The sequence below is a fragment of the Centropristis striata genome, chromosome 17, assembly GCF_030273125.1.
Source record: "Centropristis striata isolate RG_2023a ecotype Rhode Island chromosome 17, C.striata_1.0, whole genome shotgun sequence".
NCBI lineage: Eukaryota > Metazoa > Chordata > Actinopteri > Perciformes > Serranidae > Centropristis > Centropristis striata.
This window is the reverse complement of record NC_081533.1, coordinates 7,369,365-7,386,277: the sequence shown is the minus strand read 5'-3', so window position 1 is coordinate 7,386,277 and position 16,913 is coordinate 7,369,365. Positions and strand designations below refer to the sequence as shown.

The 16,913-nt window shown below is 37.7% G+C and overlaps 1 protein-coding gene across 1 annotated transcript in view; it reads left to right on the top strand.

The window, feature by feature from the left end:
• Nucleotides 1-2,667: 2,667 nt before the first annotated feature.
• Nucleotides 2,668-16,913, top strand: part of LOC131989028 (atrial natriuretic peptide receptor 1-like) — a 24,074-nt gene continuing 9,828 nt past the window's right edge. Inside the window, exons 1-9 of the mRNA XM_059354194.1 lie at nt 2,668-2,731; nt 3,129-3,234; nt 4,970-5,102; nt 6,197-6,329; nt 7,458-7,559; nt 8,188-8,290; nt 9,623-9,768; nt 9,845-9,917; nt 12,206-12,350. Coding sequence (XP_059210177.1) covers nt 2,702-2,731; nt 3,129-3,234; nt 4,970-5,102; nt 6,197-6,329; nt 7,458-7,559; nt 8,188-8,290; nt 9,623-9,768; nt 9,845-9,917; nt 12,206-12,350 — 971 coding nt within the window. The 5' untranslated portion in view covers nt 2,668-2,701. The remainder of the gene's footprint in view (nt 2,732-3,128; nt 3,235-4,969; nt 5,103-6,196; nt 6,330-7,457; nt 7,560-8,187; nt 8,291-9,622; nt 9,769-9,844; nt 9,918-12,205; nt 12,351-16,913) is intronic.

The window sequence follows — 16,913 nt, the reverse complement described above, 5'->3', positions numbered from 1 at the left end:
AACTTCTTTTATTCCGTTAAAGCCGCGGCGGCTCCTGCGGTGACGTCACGGGGTCCGACGTGCCGCTGCGGATCACAGGACGAGCTCTGATTGGTTCTCTCGGGGACGCGCTCTGATTGGCCCGCGGCGGCAGCTTCAGACATACCGTGTTGTGACGTAAACACAGCTGGCGCGTGTGAGTGTTGACTGTAAATAAACAGCTCGAGCTCATTAGTCAGGAAATTAAACATTATATATATATATATACTGCAGTATAATACTATACTATATATACTTCACACTTTATACTATATATATATACTGTATGTGTGTGTGTGTGTGTGTGTGTGTGTGTGTATGTATATATGTGTGTATATATATATATATATATACATATATATATATACATACACACACACACACACACACACATATATATATATATATATATATATATATATATATATATATATATATATATATATATAGTATAGTATTGTATTATACTGCAGTGTATATATATATATATATATATATACACTTTTCAAAATTAGGACACCCCATTAAATATTCAGTTCTTTATTGAGAAATGTTCACATACCGATGTCTAATCTTGTTTTTATTTATCTCTGGGAAAGAAAGTGATTTAATTGCAGCTTAACAACAAAAGTTAACCTTGATTTACTCATTAAACAAAAGATAACAACAAAAACGCATATTCTAACTGAAGAAATAGTTAGGACACCCTACCCCCTAATAGCTAGTATTACCCCCTTTGGCTGAAATAAGTTGAGTGAGATGCTTCTTGTAGTCATCTAGCAGTCTCTGACATCGGTCTGAGGAAAGTTTACCCCACTCTTCAACGCATAATTCTTTCAGCTGTGAGATGTTTGAGGGCTTTCTTGCATGTACAGCCTGTTTCAAGTCACCCCACAGCATCTCAATGGGATTAAGATCTGGGCTTTGTTTGGCCATTCCACGACTCTCCATTTGTTAGTTTCCAGCCAGTCCCTGGTGGAGTTACTAGGATGTTTGGGTCATTGTCATGTTGCAGGGCCAGTTCCTCTTCAGCTTTCTTTTTTTTTTTTTTTTTTTACAGATGGTCTCACATGTTCCTCAAGCACTCTCTGATACATGGTAGAATTCATGGTGGATTCTATGATGGTCCTGCTGCAGCAAAGCATCCCCAAACCTGACACTTCCACCTCCATGCTTCACAGTTGGGATGAGCTGCTTTTCCTGGAATGCTGTATTTAGTTTAGGCCAAACATGTCCTCTGTTCTGGTGTCCAAATAATCAAATTTTGGACTCATCTGTTGTTAGAAAAATTGCATGAGGAAACCTTGAAAATTGATAATCTGTCACCAACAGAAAAAACCTCACAATTTTTCTGCGCAGTTCGTTGATGGGGAAATGAAGAGCTGGAGACGTCCAAGTTTCTCAGTTTAACATAGTTTTATTACAAAACGTCAAAAAATGTGCACTTTACAGAGATCTCCGGGTTCAAAAACTCATGTCCCTGAATACAAACAGACGTGTTTCAGTTCGTGAAGTCTGAACCACGATTCTCTCCCTGGAACCCATTAAAATACTAACATTTGTTTACAAAACATGCTGGTCGATTTCCTCCAGGAAATTCCGCCCTCTTGATCACTGATTCGCCAGTTTTAATTAATACAACACGACACGTCATGCCACCTGGTTGCTTGCTGCCGGAACAAGGCCATCCTGACGTGGCCTCTTCTCCAGAACATTCAACAAAAACCTACAGCCTTGTTTTGTCTTACAAAGATAGTATGAGCTTACAGAGCCAAAAGGATTTTCTCACATAGATTCTAAAAGTCTAAAAAATATGAAACAGACAATGAAATATATGTAGTCAAAGTTTCTAAACCAAAATTAACACACAAACATAATCATTGTATCAAAATCATGTTGCCTGATAAATATAAATGCATAGAGATAGATATTACACTCAAGGTTTGACCTTTGATAGTGACCTGCGTCACTCACAGAGACAGAGAACAGAGACAGACAACAGAGGAGCAGAAATCAAGCATAAAATCATTTACCAATATAGAAAATGATCAATTATTTTAACACTGTCCCAAGAATATTATTCCAGAAGTCCTGGTCTTTGTCTATGATCTCGCTGGCAAACTTCATTCTGGCCTTTATGTTTTTCATAGAGAGCAAAGGTTTCCTCCTTGCACACCTCCCATGAAAGTTAAACTTGTGTAGTCTCTTTCTGATTGTAGAGGCACTTTCACATCAACAGTAGCAAGAGCCTGCTGGAGGTCCTGTGATGATATTTCAGGGTTTTTGGTGACTAATACTTCAGTTGGCCGGCCACCAGAGGGCAGTGAACACATGAGTCCCCCCCCTCTCTCCCTCTTTCTCCCTCTCCCTCCCTCTCTCTTTCCCTCTCCCCCCTCTCTCTCCCTCTCCCTCTCTTTCCCTCTCCCTCTCTTTCCCTCTCTCCCTCTCCCTCTCTTTCCCTCTCCCCCCTCTCTCTCCCTCTCCCTCTCTTTCCCTCTCCCTCTCTTTCCCTCTCTCCCTCTCCCTCTCTTTCCCTCTCCCCCCCTCTCTCTCCCTCCCTCTCTCTCTCCCTCTCTGTCTCTCTCTCTCTATCAGTCTGAACTCAGCCGCTCAGAAGCTGCAGATGTCCAGCAGCTCCTGTCCCTCTGTCCCTCTGTCCACCCGTCTGTCCTTCAGCCGCAACATGAAGAAAAGCTTTTGGTGTCTGCTCTGGGTAGGACTTTGAGCTTTTAATTTGTCTAAAAGTGTTTATTCTTAAATCAAAACTAGGATTTTAACTCTCACATTACTTCATTTTCTCCCTAGAAATTATTGTTTATTATAGGAATTATTGTTTATTGTAGAAATGATTGTTTATTATAGGAATTATTGTTTATTGTAGAAATTATTGTTTATTATAGGAATTATTGTTTATTAAGGGCAATTAATTATTTTGGCAGCTTTGGTCATCCAGATTATTAAGTTCTTTATTTAATAATTATGCTCCACATTATTTATGTGTGAACGCAGCAGCCCAGATGTTTCTGTTTCTGTGTGTGTGTGTGTGTGTGTGTGTGTGGAGCTGATCATCAGTGAGTCACAGGCTCTTAGTTGGTGTGTGTTGTGTGCAGGTGTGTGTGTTGTGCCCGGCATGCTGCTGGCATGACCTGGACAACAGCGAGTACGACTGCTGGCCGCTGGTCAAACCCAACGAGTACAACATGATCGACTGTGGAGGTCAGAGTCCGTCTTTGTTACAATCATCTGCAGTCTTGATAATAAAACAATATGAATTATGATATCTTTTTGGAGGGTTAAACTATGTTTTAACCCTATAAAGTCTGAACCATGAAAGAATTGCCAGAGAATTATACTTTTTTTAACGGGAGTGTTTATTGAACCTGCTGACAAAACTGTCTTTTTTTCGGTAATTTTGTATATTTTTCGGTAATTTTGTGTCTTCTTTTGGTAATTTTTTTGTCTTTGGGTATTTTTGTATATTTTTCGGTAATTTTTTGGTTTGGTAAAAGTTTTGTGTCTTTTACAATAAATCTTGTTTTTTTTTAATTAAATATGACATGTTTATTCACTTTTGCTGCAAGACATTTTTAGCATGGGTAATTGTGGGTTTTTTTGGTAATTTTGTGTCTTTTTTTATTATTTTGTGTATTTTTTGTGGTTTTTTTTTGTCTTTTTGTGTTGTGGCAACACAAACATTGGCGAGCCAGGCTATTAATATAATATGCAGATAATTCCTGAAAAACAATTAATAGACTCAATAACAAAAGTAATTCCTCTCAATCGTCCCTTATGTTCCTAAAGAAGTGTGTTGACGTCTGTATCTGCAGAGACGACGGCCGGAGCGGGTCACAGAGTTCAGTTCATATCGTGGTTCTGGGTCCTGGGTTCTGGACCTTTTAGCATCTGTATCATTATTATCAACATTATTTGACGAAGATGATTGAGAATTAGAATGTAACCACCATGAAACAATCCACTGAGTCACTGCTTTGTTCTCACTAAGGCCAGTCCCTCTCTTCATCTGTGTCTAGCTCGATCGACCACCGCTGATGAAGTTTAACAAGAGGGACAAATAAATATTTTTAAGTTTTGTTTTCTCATGTTTTTGTCGTTTAAACTGTAAAACAGGAAGGACACATTGATTATTTTCTGTTTGTGAAATAGAAATTTTAGAAATCAATTTCCTTAATGATTTCATTACTTTATCTCATCTTTATAAAACATAATTTTTTTCAGGGCCCGAGCACTAACAGTGCGAGGACCCTTTTGAAAATGGTCCGTTTATTATTATAACGGCAAATGAATCAAGTTTTTGAGGACTTTATCATAGTCCAAAACTCACCAAACTTGGGAAAAAATTCAATCCCGTCGAAAATGTATGTATTTCATTAGTTTCAGAAATGGGCGTGGCAAAATGATATTATATTATTAGCCCCCTCAAATTGAGCCCCTAAAACAGGTTTGTCATACAGAAACAAAATTTTGTACATACAAGTATCATGGGAAGACGCACCAAAAAGTCTCAAGAAACCATACCCAAAGACAAACAGGAAGTCTGACATCTTGGATCGAAAATGGCGTTTTAGACATTTTCAATCCAAGACATTTTCACGCTGCATACTTTAACGAACTCCTCCTACAGATTTAATCAGATCGACTTCAGACTTGTTCAGTACCATCAAAAGGCCTTTGACATCAAAAGTTATTAAAAGCTTTGCAGACCGTCACACTTTGGGGTCGTGGCATGACGGCAAAATATGACGTTTTGACATAAAACATGAGACTGTATAACTTGACCATGCATTGTTCAATATGCCTCAAACTTGTCATGCATGATTTTTTTCCTTAATTTGAAGCAAAGTTAGATTGAGATATTAAAACGTCGATTATAACTGAATGAAACACTGTTTATTTCTCTCTCTCTCTCTGTTACTGTTTGTCTCTTGCCCAGGACTGGAGATGGCCTGGGTGGTCCGTCCTCCGGAGACGGTGAAGAGCGGCGAGGTGTTTAACGTCACATACTCAGTCACGGCCAGCGACCATTTCTACCACTGGGCTGTTGAAAACAAAGTCTTCACACATAGGTTGATATACTGTCTCTATACTGGTTTACAACTGGTTACACTGGCTTTAACACAGATTCACACTTCTTGATACTACGCTGTAAAACAAAACAAAAACCCAACCATAAGTTATTATACTAGATAATATAGAGAGTATACAATACATCTTGTTTTATTTATTAAATATGACTTGTTTATTCACTTTTGCTGCAAGATATTTTTAGCAAGGCTAATTGTGTGTTTTTTTAATTTTTTTTTTGTCTTTTTGGTAATTGTTTGGGTATTTTTTTTTGTCTTTTTTGGTATTTTTTTCTTTTTTTGCAATTTTGCGTCTTTTTGTAATTTTGTGTCTTTTTGATAATTCTGTGTATTTTTGTGTCTTTTTGTGTCTTTCTTTGGTAATTTTGTGTCATTTTTGGTAATTTTGTGTCCTTTGGGGTAATTTTGTGTCTTTATTGATAATTTTGTGTCTTTTTTGGCAATTTGTGTCTTTTTGTATTTTTGTGTATTTTTTGGTAATTTTGTGTCTTTTGGGGTAATTTTGTGGGGTTTTTTGGTAATTGTGTGTCATTTTTGGTCATTTTTGGTCATTTTGTGTCTTTTAGGATAATTTTGTGTCTTTTTTTGGTCATTTTTTTATCTTTTGGGGTCATTTTGTGTCTTTTTTGGTCATTTTGTCTTTTTGGATAAGCTTGTGTCTTTTTTGTAATTTTATGTCTTTTTTGGTATTTTTTTTTATTTTTATGAAAATTATTTTCTTTACAATTGCTTTTACATTTTTTCATAGTTAATTTAAAGTTTTACTGTAAAAACCCTATTTTTTCCCTTTTTTTTAACATACGCTGTAATTTAACATTCAAGATAATTAAACAATTGAATAATACTGTAAAAATAATCTATAATGTCACATTACAAATAATTTACAGATTTTAACTTTTATTTTAAGGTTAATGGTTGTAATAATGTAATCATCATTTCATGGAATTTGCACTTAGTGTAGAAAAAAAACAAGAAAAGCCCTGGGAAAGTGTTCACAGTCTAGTTTTAGTTTATTTATTGTACTGCGATCCAAACTGGGTCTGTTTCTGGTCTGAACTGGTCCGATGTTTGTTCAGTTCAATAGAAACCGCAGAAGAAGCTCGGAGGTTTTGTGAACATCTCGACTGTCCGTCCAACTGGAAGGACGCTGACGGAGAAAACTGCTGCATCCATCATGCCAACATCCACTCCTGTCCACTGGGACACATGGTGCCACTTTATTTTCTCTGTGATAGAAGAAGTTTTAGTTTTATAAACTATATCAGAGATATGTGGGAGAAGTGATGCAGAAAGGGCCCTCTCCAGTAAATGTACTGAATTATTTAGAGACCTGGCTTTCATTGGCAGGACTTTATTCATTAAAAAGTGCCGTTATTTAAAGAAATAACGAAAAGATATATTAACCCTCTGGGACCACTATGGAACATTTTCAGCCATATTTGTCATTTTTCACTTTTGTTTTGGTAATAATTTTGGCTGTGAAACTGCAAATGGCATGATTTGCCAGAAGGTTTTTTCCTTGGTATACTTTAATCTAAATTTAAACTTTTCTAATGGCTCAATTAGAATACACTGTGTACAAATTTACTACCCTTTCAGACGCTTTGGGCTGAAATTGTCCACTTCCAAAAAATGCTATAATATAAAAGCTTTACAGATTAATATTCTTTGTACTTTTTTCCCACAGAAACAACTTAAGCCCTGCTCAAAACTACCAAACATTCAAAGATTTTGAGGATTTTAACTCTTTAAATGCCAGTTTGATTCCATGATGTCACTGTTTTTCAAAGAAAAAACACAAAAATATAGTTATTTTCCACATAATAAATTATTTTTGTCTTGGGTATTGTTTTTTTATCACAGTCATGGATATGTCAAACATTAAGAACAAAATTGATTTTGATGCATTTTAAGTTTTTGTAAATTTAAAATGTAAAAACCCCTTTATGGCCACTTAATGTCCACTTCCAAAAAACACTCTAAAAGTATTACTGAAAAAGTTGAAAAAATAAATATCAGTAATATTTTTATAGCGTTATTTAGAAGTGGACATGTCTGCCAACAAGTGGCCATAAAGGGGTTTTTACATTTTAAATCTGACACTACACAAAAACTAAAAAGGAATCAAAATCTATTTTGTTCTTAATCTTTGATATAGCCATGACCGTGATAAGAAACAATGCCCCAGCCAAAAATAATTTATTATATGGAAAAAAATATTAATCTGTAAAGTTTTTGTCGCGTTTTTTTGGAAATGGATGAATGAAATGGATTCAGCCAGAAGGGTCTGAAAGGGTTAAATTATAGTGGGCAAAAATGAAATGAACCAACTTTCAGACGGAGAGCATCTGCGGCCCCTGGATCCCCGATGACGGGAAAATCTTCACACACACGATTTCTACGTCCGGCAAGATGACCCAGACCAACTGGACCGCCAAGGTGACAAACAGCCACATTGTAAAAGAGAAGAAAATAACTGTCAAATAACAGGAAACAATTTTTTTTTCTTGAATATGACACTAGCTGTTGCTGCCAGACTTTGTGGTGTTATTAACATTTTTTAAAGGTTTTTTTTTTTTACATGAAATTAAAAATTTTACTGTAAGAAAACAGGAAGTTTCCATAATTTCACATTCATGAATATGATGTGTATTTTTTAATAAATAGAATTCGCTGTAAGTAATATGATTCATATTTTTATGACATTTGCAAAAAAAAAGGAAAACCCTGTAAAATTTCTGTAAAATATATATTTTTTAATTCTACGAAGATCCAAACTGGCAAACAGAAATATCACGATTTTAAGCTTCATTTTGGTCATTTTTTCTATCACAGAATATTTGTGAAATAGTGACAAATTTGTTCAGTGCAGCAGATTAATCTGTCCTTAATGTTACATCAAAAATCCTGATATTCGTCAATATGCAGACGATACGCTGCCTTATATCACAAATGTTTCTAACTCTCCTCTTTAAAATATAATATCAATCTCCAGCCTTTTAGACGGATGACTCATCCAGCTGTTAGAGAGACAAACTGCTGTTGAAGTGGTTCCTGTGTCCTGCAGGTGGTTCTGGTCCACGCAGGGTTAACCTCGCTCATCGCTCACATACGAGTCGGTCGCATGCAGGCGGCTCTGGAGGCCAAGAGCACGGTGCAGCCCGCTGTAGGTGAGATCCTCTATGAATAAAAACAGATACAATGATGAAAGTTTTGATATCATGGGGACAGAGGAAGGTCAAGGTCATGTTAGCAGGTTGATGAGCAAATCTGTAAGGGTGTTTTCGTCATTCAGTGCCTTTTCAGTCTTTCTTGGTAATTGTGTGTCTTTTTTAGGTATTTAGATAATTTTGAGTCTTCTTTTGGACATTTGGTTCCTTTTTTGTTTTTATTTAACTGTTTCTATTTCTATTTATGACTTTTCCATTTTTTTTATTTTTTTTCACTTTTTTGGTAACTTGTGGTCATTTTCTATCTTTTTTAGGTAATTTTGAGTCTTTTTTATAATTAGTGCCTTTTTTGTTTTTATTTTACCGTTTTTATTTCTATTGATAACTTTCTTTGTTTTTGGTAACTTTGTGCCTTTTCTTTGCCTCTTTTTATGCCAATTTTGTGTCTTTTTTTGATAATTTGTATCCATTTTACTGTAATTTTGTGTCTTTCTTTGGTAATTTTGTGTCTTTTTAGGTAATTTTTTGTCTTTTTTAAGGTAATTTTGAGGGGGGGGGGGGGGGGGGTTAGGTAATTTTGAGTCTTTTTTAGAACATTTGGTGCCTTTTTTGTTTTTATTTTACCATTTTATTTCTATTGATAACTTTCTTTCTTTTTGCTAACTTTGTGCCTTTTCTGTGTCTCTTTTCGTCATTTTATGCCTTTTTGGTAATTTTGTGTCTTTCTTTTGATAATTTGTGTCCATATTTTGGTAATTTTGTGTGTTCTTGTAATTGTCATTTTTTGGTAATTTTGCTTCTTTTTGGGTAATTTTGTGTCTTTTTTGGAAATTTTGTGTCTTTTGTAATTTTGTGTCTTTTTTAATAATTTGTGTCCATTTTTTTTTCTCATTTTGTGTATTTCTTTGGTAATTTTGTGTCTTTCTATGGTGATTTTGTGTCTTTTTGGGTAATTTTGTGTCTTTTTGTAATATTGTGTCTTTTTTGATAATTTGTGTCCATTTTTTCTCATTTTGTGTATTTCTTTGGTAATTTTGTGTCTTTCTGTAATTTTGTGTCTTTCTATGGTAATTTTGTGTCTTTTTTGGACATTTGGTGCCTATTTTTGATATTTTATGGTCATTTTACGTGGGTGAAAGACCCATCCACCACTAGATGGCATTACTAACTCCTGATGGAGGGAAGGACTGGTGACCAGATGCAGCAGGACTGGGTTTTGGCATCTGTATTCTGAAGGTGTAAAGTCGTTATTTGTGCACTGACTGGAGAGAATGAGCTGCTCTGGGTAAAAGGGCAAAGAACAAACCTGTCGCTCCTCTGCTCTCCCCTCAGTGTGCGGTGATGACGTCTGCGAGGAGGCCGAGCTTTGTTCCACGTGTCCGGCTGACTGCGGCGAGTGTCCTATGACAGCGGCCACCAAGCTGGCCATCGGCCTGCCGCTCAGCCTGCTCTGCCTCTGCTTCGTGCTGACGGCATTGGTGAGGACTCGCAGGATGCTGAGACACATGACACACAACCAGAGAACACAAACTCAAAATTTTAACTCTGTTGCAGTGGCTGAGGTACCAGAACCAGAAGCTCCTGTGGGACGAGAGTTGGATCATCGACTTCACCAAGATAAAACAAGGTAACAGTCTAGAGCAGACCAGTTCGAACTAGTTGAGCAGCTCTGAAACTGTGCCAACTGGTGATGAACCTTTCTAGAACTGGTCACTAGAAATCTAAGACTGAACTGAACTTAAACTGGTCTCAATGCACAACCAACTGGTAAAAGAATACTTCCCCCCAAAAAAGATCATTTTTATATCAATTTCTCACCATGTGTCTCCATGAGTTCTTGTAGAAATCGTTTGTTTTCTTGCATTCCTCCACTGTCAATGGATCCTAACCAAACAAAAAATTTGAAGTTAATTGAAGGCATGTTTCACAACAGCAAACTCATGCAAATCTCACCATTTTAAAACAGTTTTACATGAACTCCAGAGTAGCACGTCTGTGCACGTGTGAAACTTTAGCCATAATGCACGTCTGGTACTAGTGTTGTAGTCAAGACCACCTCAACCGAGACCAAGTCAATACCAAGTCCATGGTTTATTGAGGCCAAGACAAGACCAAGACCGAGGCAGGGCGAGCGAGTCAAGACAGAGACCGAGACAAGACCAAGACCGAGGCAGGGCGAGACTGAGACAAGACCAAGACCGAGGCAGGGCGAGATTGAGACAAGACCAAGACCGAGACAAGACAAAGGCCGAGGCAGGGTGAGACCGAGACAAGACCAAGACCGAGACAAGACAAAGACCGAGGCAGGGCAAGACTGAGACAAGACCAAGACCGAGGCAGGGCGAGACTGAGACAAGACCAAGACCGAGGCAGGGCGAGACTGAGACAAGACCAAGACAGAGGCAGGGCGAGACTGAGACAAGACCAAGACCGAGGCAGGGCGAGACTGAGACAAGACCAAGACAGAGGCAGGGCGAGACCGAGACAAGACCAAGACCGATGCAGGGCGAGACTGAGACGAGACAAGACCGAGACAAGACCGAGGCAGGGCGAGACCGAGACAAGACCAAGACCGAGGCAGGGCGAGACTGAGACAAGACCAAGACTGAAACAAGACCAAGACCAAGACCGAGACAAGACCAAGACCAAGACCAAGACCGAGACCGAGACAAGACCAAGACCGAGGCAGGGCGAGACTGAGACAAGACCAAGACTGAAACAAGACCAAGACCAAGACCGAGACAAGACCAAGACCAAGACCAAGACCAAGACCGAGACCGAGGCAGGGCGAGACTGAGATAAGACCAAGACCAGTCCCAGCCGTCTCCGTTTGAGTTGCTTTGCACAATTTGCAAGTTGTGCTGTTTTCGTCTTTTTTGTAGTTGTGCCCAAAAAAATCTTTGTAGTTCAGGTAACCAAACTTTATTGCAGATGAGTTGGCTGACTGGCTGGTTGTCTTCTCACGGCCTTTTCACCGTTGTCACCACAGGGTGTCAGCCGTTAACGGTGACAACCATTTCAAATGATATATGAGTCCTGTTATTGGTTGAACTCGAAGCAATACAATTTACGCAAAATCACAGTAATGATAACAAGTAAATCCAATAATGCACATTTGTGGTCTTGACCGGTCTTGAAATAAAATCCAGAGTCCGCTTTGTCCGAGACCGAGACAAGACCAAGTAAAAATGCAGTCCATTTCAAGACGAGACCGAGGCCTTCAAAAAGTGGTCTCAAGACTGGTCTCGAGTACTACAACACTGTCTGGTGCAGTTGGTCCTGAGTACATTCCTCAGACGCATCCAGAAACTGTCCAGCTGTCCTGCACTTTGGTTTCCACACAGGACACCAACACTGCTGGGACACAGTTCTGGGCTTTCAGATGTTTTTTTGGTCATTCAGTGCCTTTCAGTCTTTTTTGGTAATCGTGTCTTTTTTAGGTAATTTTGAGTCTTTTTTAGGTAATTTTGTGTCTTTTTCTAAGGTAATTTTGAGTCTTTCTTTAGGCAATTTTGAGTCTTTTTTTGGCAATTTTGAGTCTTTTTTTTAGGTAATTTTTGAGTCTTTTTTTAGGTAACTTTGTGTCTTTTACTAAGGTAATTTTGAGTCTTTTTTTAAGGTCATTTTGAGTCTTTCTTGAACATTTGGTGCCTTTTTTGTTAACTTTTTATTAAAATTGATAACTTTCTTTTTTTTGGTAACTTTGTGTATTTTTCTTGTAATATTGTGTCCTTTTCTTGCAATTCTATGTCTTTTTTGATAATTTGTGTCTGTTTTTTTCAATTTTGTGTCTTTCTTTGGTAGTTTTGTGTCTTTTTTGTATTAAATTTGTATATCCAGAAACTGTTCAGCTGAGACATCAGTGCTGCTGGCGGCTGATCGCTGTTAGAAACTCTCTCCTCTGTCCGTCTACAGACCACGAGGCTCGGATGACGATGGGCAGCATGATGAGCGTGCCGGTGGGGAACAGCGACAGTAACACCAGCTGTGTGACGGCACTCAGCTGCTACACAGGACACCCGGGGAGCAGGAAGAGCCCGTTCACCTGCACCGGGATCCAGTGAGTCCACCAGACCCAGTCACAAGAACCTGATAACTGAAGAACACCTTTACATGACTCAGTCACATTAGTTGGATTTCTTTCCAAGTTCATGACATAATTCGGTGCCTTTTCCAGTCTTTTTTAGGTAATTTTGAGTCTTTTTTAGAACATTTGGTGCCTTTTTTGTTTTTATTTTACCGTTTTTATTTCAATTGATAACTTTCTTTCTTTTTGGTTACTTTGTGCCTTTCCTGTGTCTCTTTTAGTCATTTTAAGTATTTTTTGGGGGTAATTTTGTGTATTTTTCTTGTAATTCTGTTTATTGTTTTTTGTAATTTTGTGTCTTTTTTGGTAATTTTGCGTCTTTTTTTTCATTTTTTTATCTTTTTGTAATTTGATGTCTTTTTTGGTAGTTTTGTGTCTTCTTTGGGTAATTTTGTGTCTTTTTTTAGAATTCTTGTCCATTTTTGTTATTTTGTATCTTATTTGGTAATTTTGTGTCTTTTTGTAATTTGATGTCTTTTTTGGTAATTTTGTAGCCTGGCTAACACCAGACTATATCACAAATGAGATATAGTCTGGATACCATCAATTCATTTTTCAGTAGAGGAGGCGTGGTCTACAATCCTCCAGAGCTATCAAAAGCGTCTGTACGTAGCCCTAGTCAATCGTATCAATTATGCCAGATGACGTATGTAGAGCGACAGAAATTGATGTTTATATAGCCAGACTAGCCCATCTCTACTGTGGGACTAAAATAAAGTGCATTTCCCAATAATGTAATACACTTTTTACCAATAATGTCATAAAGTATTACATTAATGGGAAGTTATTACATTATCAGGTTAGCCTGCATTTCGCAAGTCCTGATAATGTAATAATTCCCCAATATTGTAATAATTTAACAGCAGACCACCCATTACTTGGTTTCAAGTGGTGATACTGTGAAGGCAACTCTAGCTCAAGAGCTCTAGTGCCACCAACAGGTCAAAGTTGAATGTTTATTAACTTTTGACCAGTTCATCCGTTTTTCACAAAGACTGTATCACTGGAATCCTTGGGCCAATCCGAGCTCAATGCATCCTCAATGGGGTTTTTCGGCCATATTGGATTTTCCGCCATCTTTGATTTGATCAAAAACCTTTAAAAGGCCTCTCTTATCACAAATTGTGTCTAACCTTCTCTAAACTTGGCCCAGATGATCTTCCGACCATGGCACACAAATGCATTCAACATCTTCTTGAAATTCAAAGGCACTTGGCTGTGACAGCCAATCAAACTTGATGGTGAGGTCGCCAAACATGAAGTAAGCCCATTTCTCAGTAACCCTTTAGCATATCTTAACCAAACTTGGTACATATGACATCATGACATCATCATATGACCCATAACATCTGGTGACCTTTGACCTCTAGGGGGCCACTTATTCTGTCCAATCTTCATGAAACTTGGCATATGATCTTCAGACCAAGACCAACAAATGTGTCAAACAGCTTTTTCAAATTCAAAACCATTTGGCTCTCTGACAGCCATGATAATCTTGAGTGCAATATCTCTAGAATGCATTGGTGCAAGTGATACAAATTTGTATGAGTGTTTGTAGGGACTTAAAGATTAATTGATTTGATGATGAAGGTCAAAGGTCTCTCCTTATATGTCCTTGATGCACGTGTTTCAAATTAAGCAGCTAGCTCAGTGAGCTCAGCAACATAGCAACATTTTAGCCAGTATATTGCATCCACTCTAGTTGTTTCTAGTTGTTATTATTATTAATACTATTATTGTCTTTAATCATCTCCAGTAATATATTATTACTACTAATACGAATAATCAAAAATATAGTATTACATTACAGGTATTGCATTACCTACATAGTTTTTCTAAGTACATGCTCGTACCAAAGGCTCATCGATAGCTGTCCAGTGTATAAAGTCCCTTTTATTATTATAAATGTATTTTATATTCTATATTTACTTCAATTAGTCTATCTATTTAAACATGGAGGGCAAATGAGACTTTGGTTAGTGAAGTTATTTCATATAATGTTCACATTCAATAACAATAATACATTGTCTCTTTGCTATTGGTTTATGGATTATACACCAGTTCAGTATATGGATGCCGAAAGAAAGTTCAAATCCATGTTCAAAATAGCCATGATGAAGACATCAACCATAAAGAAGTTCTAAAATGGTGGCTCTAAAATTACGTTGCTTTTCTGGATAGGTTGCTTTTGTTGTGTGTTGAAATTAACTGAACAAATACAAAATTGTTGCATTTGGAGTCCACTGCCATTTGCCAGTGATATTTAAAAAAATCAGAGCACTGTTGGTAACACTATATAGTACTGGCTTTTCTGGATATAGGTTACTTTTGTTGTGTGTTGAAATTAAATAAATAAACAAATTCAAAATTGTTGCATTTTGAGTCCACTGCAATTTGCCAGTGATATTTAACGAGCTCAGAACACAGTTGGTAACACTTTATTTTACAGGGTCCCTAATACAATGTATCCAACCTATGTACTTAGTAAAAAGTAAAGTGTTACTGCACTGTTTGAGCAGTGCTTTGTAGCCTAATATTGCTGTTGATTATGTGAAAATGTTCTGAAAGCACTAGGCACAAGTAGTTACATATAGTTTGAAATACAAAATAATCCATTCCAAAAACGTATAAAAGCTGCAAGCAATGATGAAGGGGCATGTATAGTGGATGGCACCAAGGCTGGTTGAGACCAGGTTTTTTTCCTAGGTTCTAAGCCGGTTTAATGTCAATAAGAGTTAAAGTTTAACACCAGGATGCCCAAAGATCAGAATGGCAGCCAAATTCTGATGTGCAAAATAGTTTTGGAGCTATCTGGAGAAGTCTGGCAATATCACCAGACATTGAAAAATAAGTTTGCAATCCACTTATGTGAAGATATAGGAGTTAAAACACATTTACGATATTGCACCGCCCCCTAGATGTCAAAGGTCACCAAATTGTTTAGTATTCCCAGGATGACGTCATGACTCTATAGCTGTGTCCCAATGTCAAGGATCCTTCCTTGGTAGGATCCTTCCTTCAGAGTCGGGTCCTCCGGAGGCGAGGCCAGAGTCCTTGCTTTCACTGGTGTAACGCATAAATGGGACAGCCTTTGGAGTGTGCAGCTGTGCGTCATTGCATAATTGGACGTCCTGCTTAAATTCAGCACCGCTCTCGGCCTCTAGTATCTGTTCCTATCAGTTTAATAAAAATAAATAAATACATAAATAAATTCAGCGCCGTAATTTCAAAATCAGTTCACGACATGGATGTGTCTTTGGCATCAGCACTCTGACACATATTTGTAAAAATGGAAGAAGATGCTTTAAGGTTGAATCTCCACGATTTATCAAGTAAAAGCCACAAAGTGGATTAAACTTGAATATTTAACCGATCCTGGCTTAATTTGGCCGCTACTTAGTTTCATAAAAGCAGCGGAGCATAATTCATCATGGAAATATATTCTGTGATTTTTTATTTTTTATTTTACAGTACAGTACAATAGCAGTTATTTATAAATAACAATAACGGATAATAGCGGACTTTCGGCCCCTGTAAACACAATAAAGAAATGTATAACTTTCTGAATGGCATAATTGCACATAGTACATCATCATCGGACGCATATAAATTAATTAACAATAACTTTAGCGACTGAGACGGCATTAATTAACTTAACCGGCAATGTATCAAGATGACGTTTATTATCTTTAGCTTAATATTCTGGCATTTGTTTATGTATATGTTTTTGCTTGACTTTAAACACACGTTTTGTAAGTTATGTGACAACATTCAGTATAAACTGAAAATACTTATATATTTAAATGCATATTGCGCCGCCGGCGTCGCTGTTTCTACGCTCGCCATTTTTAAATCTCCCGGTAGACCGGTGTGCGCAATGCTTTATGGGTAGTCGGAGCGCACGGAGGATACACACATGCATCCTCGGAATTTGGACAGAAGAAGGACTCTGTCCTCCGGAGCATCCTCGACATTGGGACAGTCCTTTGGCGGATGTCAATGACGTGGCATCCTTAGTCCTAGCCGTTTGAGCATCCTTCCATGACATTGGGACACAGCTCCTATACCAAGTTTGGTTAAGATATGTTAAAGGGTTGCTGAGAAATAGGCTAACTTCCTGTTTGGCGACTTAGCCATTAAGTGTGATTGGTTGTCACAGCCAAGTGCCTTTGAATTTCAAGAAGATGTTGAATGCATTTGTGTGTCATGGTCGGAAGATCATCTGGGCCAAGTTTAGAGAAGGTTAGACAAAAATTGTGATAAGAGAGGCCTTTTAAAGGTTTTTGATCAAATCAAAGATGGCGGAAAAATCCAATATGGCCGAAAAACCCCATTGAGGATGCATTTAGCTCGGATGGGCCCAAGGGTTCCAGTGATACATCCTTTGTGAAAAATGGATGAACGGGTCAAAAGTTAATAAACATTCATCTTTGACCTGTTGGTGGCGCTAGAGCTCTTGAGCTAGAGTTGCCTACACAGTATCACCACTTGAACCCAAGTAATGGGTCTGCTGTTAAATTATTACAATATTGGGGA